This window comes from Garra rufa, chromosome 5 (assembly GCF_049309525.1).
Source record: "Garra rufa chromosome 5, GarRuf1.0, whole genome shotgun sequence".
Taxonomy (NCBI): domain Eukaryota; kingdom Metazoa; phylum Chordata; class Actinopteri; order Cypriniformes; family Cyprinidae; genus Garra; species Garra rufa.
The window spans coordinates 28,421,971-28,426,802 of NC_133365.1; the positions used below are offsets into that span (position 1 = coordinate 28,421,971).

At 39.5% G+C, this 4,832-nt stretch overlaps 1 protein-coding gene across 1 annotated transcript; it reads right to left on the bottom strand.

Moving 5' to 3' along the window:
- Window positions 1–947: 947 nt before the first annotated feature.
- On the bottom strand, window positions 948–4,230 carry crx (cone-rod homeobox). The gene is made up of 3 exons (XM_073840671.1): window positions 3,674–4,230; window positions 2,764–2,915; window positions 948–2,434 (listed from the first exon to the last, which is right to left on the bottom strand). The coding sequence occupies exons 1-3, from the start codon at window positions 3,768–3,770 to the stop codon at window positions 1,838–1,840; spliced, it is 846 nt and encodes a 281-aa protein (XP_073696772.1). The 5' UTR covers window positions 3,771–4,230; the 3' UTR covers window positions 948–1,837.
- Window positions 4,231–4,832: the final 602 nt, after the last annotated feature.

The window sequence follows — 4,832 nt, forward strand, 5'->3', positions numbered from 1 at the left end:
TTTTGTGGATGTAGAAAGTTCACAAAGGTGTAATTCATCATATTAACTATTGGTATTTTGCATTAAATTTTGGCAACCAGTAATGCTTTTTGCTTTAATTGTGCTTTAAATGTTAAAATATCATTAAACGTAACCAACTAGTGTGTTTGTGCTATATTGGTTTTAAAAGACAATTAATGTGGCATTTTGTTGTATAACCTAATGCGAAGACGTTCATACATTTTTTATGTTAGTGAATTTTTTAAGATGTTAATGTCTAATGAAAGTAACTCTAATACTGATTGTTGGACCAATATCCTGCAATAGATGAGGAACGAATGATGGAATAGTCATAGAATAGTCATGGCAGACAGAGAGGGAACTGGAATCAACAGGAGGAGATGCACGGAGAGGTGTGGAGGAGGGAAAGAGAGAGAGGGAGCTTCAGTAATCCTGTTTAATTGCTTTAGGGTAGTGTTCTGGCGACAGTAAGGAGATTGAGGTGCTCTCTGGGTCATTGGCTAAAATAACCCCACACACCCGGCTACATGGGTGGGGCCACACACACCACACCATCACAGCAACACGATTACCAGACAACACCATCGCAACAACCTTCTGGACCCCCAGATGCCTCCTCTGTGTGGGCCACCTGTGTATCCAGACCTAGGATGGTGTCAAAGTGACTCAAGGAGAAGATAGTGAAAAAATGTGAATCTTGCCCTTCAAATATCCAGACCTAAAGTACTCATCTGCTTTCAGTTTAGTTGGGAAAAAATCAAGTTTGTTACAGTTTGAATTGCCAGTTCCCTTGCTGATACCAGAAAACCCCATATTAGAGGCATTATGTGCACATTGTGATTTATTAATTTAGATTTAGTACTTATATAGTTTTAAAGTAACCTCTAAATTTGTAACCATGTATGCTTGTTTAGTGTGAGGGACAGACATAACCCACTTCATTTAGGTTCAGTTTTAAATTATTTTTACTCCTTTTTCTCCCCTAAACCACATGCTACATGCTAATAAAATCACCAGCCATGTTTTTATTAATGACAGTAGTACTTCATCTTGCATAATCAATTTAGACAAATCTTGTTGAACAAATCCACATTTAATTGTGTAGTTGAACTAAGAAAAAAAATAGCTCCCATCTGAATGTATTCGTTCAAAGCAGTATAACAACAATTGTAAACACCAACATTTTTTCAACACAAGGTCACCCAAATAGAAAATATATATCAACAGCATGCATGTAATGCCATTAAATGAAGTTTAATTAGTAACCATTAACTCAAACTAACAGAAAACAACATTATTTGTTATAAGTTAACATAATTTAACAATACATAAATAACTGCAAGCTAAAAGCACAACACAAGAACTGCTAAAGCCTCCCAGTACAGACAAACCAAACCAAACTTGTGAAAAAAGTAGAAAGAACTTTATCCCATAAAGAGCTAATTGTATCTGCAGAGAAACTGAGAAGTTTCCCTTTATTTATTGTATGTGCTTGTCTTTGTGTGATATGTGTGCGCAAGTGTTTTAAGGATATTTACTTCAATGTGTTGAGAAACATGTTCTAATGTATGTGTATGTGTGTGAGGTAAATGGTTAATAATGTTGACTGATCAGTAGACTTGAGGAGTCTCTTCACTCTCAGCCAATCACAGAGCAGATCTGGATTACAGAGGAACAGTCTTCACCTGTTCCAAAATGGACACCCCTTTTCACCTCTGAGATCACAGGAATCCTGCTGATTCAGTCCTGTTCATCATCTAAATGTCTCCGGCATTTCAAGCAATAGTTTTCTCTCATTTATTCTTCATCCATCTTCTTCACCTGCTCACTTTCTCTTCTACAGCACCTGGAATTTATGGTCGAGGCAGTCCACGGTGCTGAAGTTGAGCTTCCAGGCCTGCTGGTCCTTGTAGTCCAGGCAGTCTACGGAACTGAAGCCCAGCGAGGAGGTGCTGTATCCCTGGGAGGAGAGAGAGGGTGACTGGCTGAGCGAGCCGCCCATGGAGGGCACGGTGAGGGGAGAAAGGGCACCCCCGCTTGCGGACAGCTGACTGGTCATGGGAGAGAGGTACGGGCTGCAATCCAACCCACTGAAGTAAGGAGAGGAGCTGTAGCCCTGGGTATAGGTGGAGGGCTGACCGTAGCTCATAGGATAGGGAGCCGGACGCTGGATGCAGGGTGTGCCCGAGCCACATAGTGGGTCAGGAAGGGGGGATAGAGAGGTGGGACTCCACACAGAAACTGGTGCCGTGCCTGTGCTGATACTAGGGGGCACAGCTGGGGCAGGGGCAACTGCCACTGAGGAGCTGGCACCAGGGTCAGAGGTCAGCTCAGGCAGTGGAGAGGACTTCTTTTTAGGGGGACGGGGCTTGGGCTGACCGCTGGTCTGTTGTTGCTGTTGGCGGCATTTAGCACGACGGTTCTTGAACCAAACCTGAGGGAAATAAGAGTGGGGTTAAAGGTGGAAATAAAGGTTTGGTTTCAAATCTCATGCTATATTCAGGCCTGCAACATTAATGGGCCTCACAAACAGACTGTCAGAGTTGTGGTTATTTTCAATACTTGAGACTCAACAATTCATTATAAAGTCAACTTCCAACACACACACTGTGCATATTTAGTTGCAGATGTATGGTTTACTAACATTATAGCAAGTGAGTTTTAGTTGGTGGGATAAATATACTTTATTTTACTTGAAGTTAATTGTCAGTTATCAGACATTAGGCAGTCTGAGAAGTGTCAGCTTGAGGTGTATAGGCTCACCTGAACTCTGGACTCAGGAAGGTTGATTTTCAGAGCCACCTCTTCTCTCATGAATATGTCTGGGTAGCGTGTTTTGGTGAACAGGGCTTCCAAAATGTCCAGTTGGGTCCGTGTGAATGTAGTGCGCTCCCTACGCTGCTTCCTCGGAGTGGCTATTTAAACAAAAATGGACATTACACAGTAAGAAACAACAAAGGAATGCACATTTAATCACAATAAGAGAGAAAACGTTTCGATTGTATATGTAAATGGTATCAGTTTTAATTGTTTAATGTAAGCTTATAACAGTTATTTATATGGTTGATGTTGGTGAGACATCATTGTTAACATACAATAGTGATGATAGATAGATAGATAGATAGATAGATAGATAGATAGATAGATAGATAGATAGATAGATAGATTCCGAATCCATTCAGCGTTATTTTTATTATTAATCCAATACTATTATGAACATCTATTTACTTGCAACAAAAGGGAAACAAACGCGCGAATTAAAGCTAGAATTTAACCGTCATAATTCATAATTGGCTATAAAGTAACTTTTACATAATAAATAAGCAAACATACGATCACTTCAAAGTAAAAAAAAGTTGTTTATATAAAATTTTGACTACGACAAAAAAAAGCTAACGTTTTTAACGTTTTATAAAAAACCCTCAGGATAAATCTGTTAATTAATATAGTTAATTTATGTTAGACTAAGAGTATTACGTTTGTTACAACGTGAGCAAGTGTTAATGTGGCTATCAACTGGTTTACTTTACGTCGCTTAAATTGTAAGAAAAAATTGGTAACGGAAAAGACGAGGCTATCAGTTTTGCTTTCCCCCTCTCTTTTAAATTCACTGACCACCAAAATTAATCTGACAGAAACAAATATTATAAATAATTAATGAGAATGAACTGACCTGGGTAGCCGACGGCGGTGTGGAGCAGGTCCATTCCTGAGGCGGACAGTGTTAACCCGTTCACAGCATAATGGGGCTGCTTTATGTAGGACATCATTCTTGGGACGGCCGCGTCTCTCGCACACTCTCTCTATTGCTCGCTCTCTCTCTCCCTCCCTCTCTCGCCCCTCTCTCTCACTCTCTTTTTTCTCTGTGACGCTTTTTTTTACGGGTCGAGGGTCGCGCTCTGCTTCTGGTGGCCGCGTGTCTGTGCTCGCGCCTGGCGCGTGCGGTGCTCCTTCAGGCTCGCGGCTCTTCAAACACCTGTAGATTCTTTCCTGCTTCTCAGTGTCTTGAACAAGCTTACACTGTTGCCAGAGTTTAGCAGTGTCAGTAATATCGCCCTGAATACAAAGATAAAAGTACTCTTTAAATGTGAGGTAATCGTAAAAGTAAATAGCCTATTATATACAGAAGTTTCAGACTCTGTCAGAGTTTTGGCGTTGGTTAAGGCGCGTGTCCCTTGGGCAGGACCGGACAGGAGCGGGACACTGTGAGCAATAAGACAACGAGCAGCTAATCAAGGGGCATCTCTCTCTCTCTCTCTCTCTCACTCTATCTCTCTCTCCCTCTCTCTCACTCTCTGTCCTTTGACGTGTATCTTAACACGTGGTATGACGTTTTATTTATTTGACTTAAAATATTTTATTTTTATTTATTTGACTTAAAATATAAGGTAAAAGTGCAAAATCAGTATATTATTTGTTGGGTCTGGTTGTCTGGTTATTATGACACATAATTCGATTTTCGAACGTTTTGTTTAAACTATGAAACTATTTCATTCGTTTTTTTTTTGTTTTAAATCAATAAAGTAGCAAATACAAAATTGTGATGATATCGAAATATAGGGAATATTGGCTTTAAATAAAAACTTAAATATTATTATAATGTAAACATTTTTTCATGATATTCTCTGGGTCTGTGTGGTTTTGGGAACTGTGGATACCATTAATTTATTGATTATATTGAGGCATTATAAATAAATGCATGTGACGCGCTGTAGCTACATTAGACGTGTTAGAAAAAATAGACCCTCACAATAAATATGCAGAATTCGCTCCCTAATAAGTATGCTATTGGCTAAAACATATTTAATTCTATTTTAAAAATTAGTATAGGT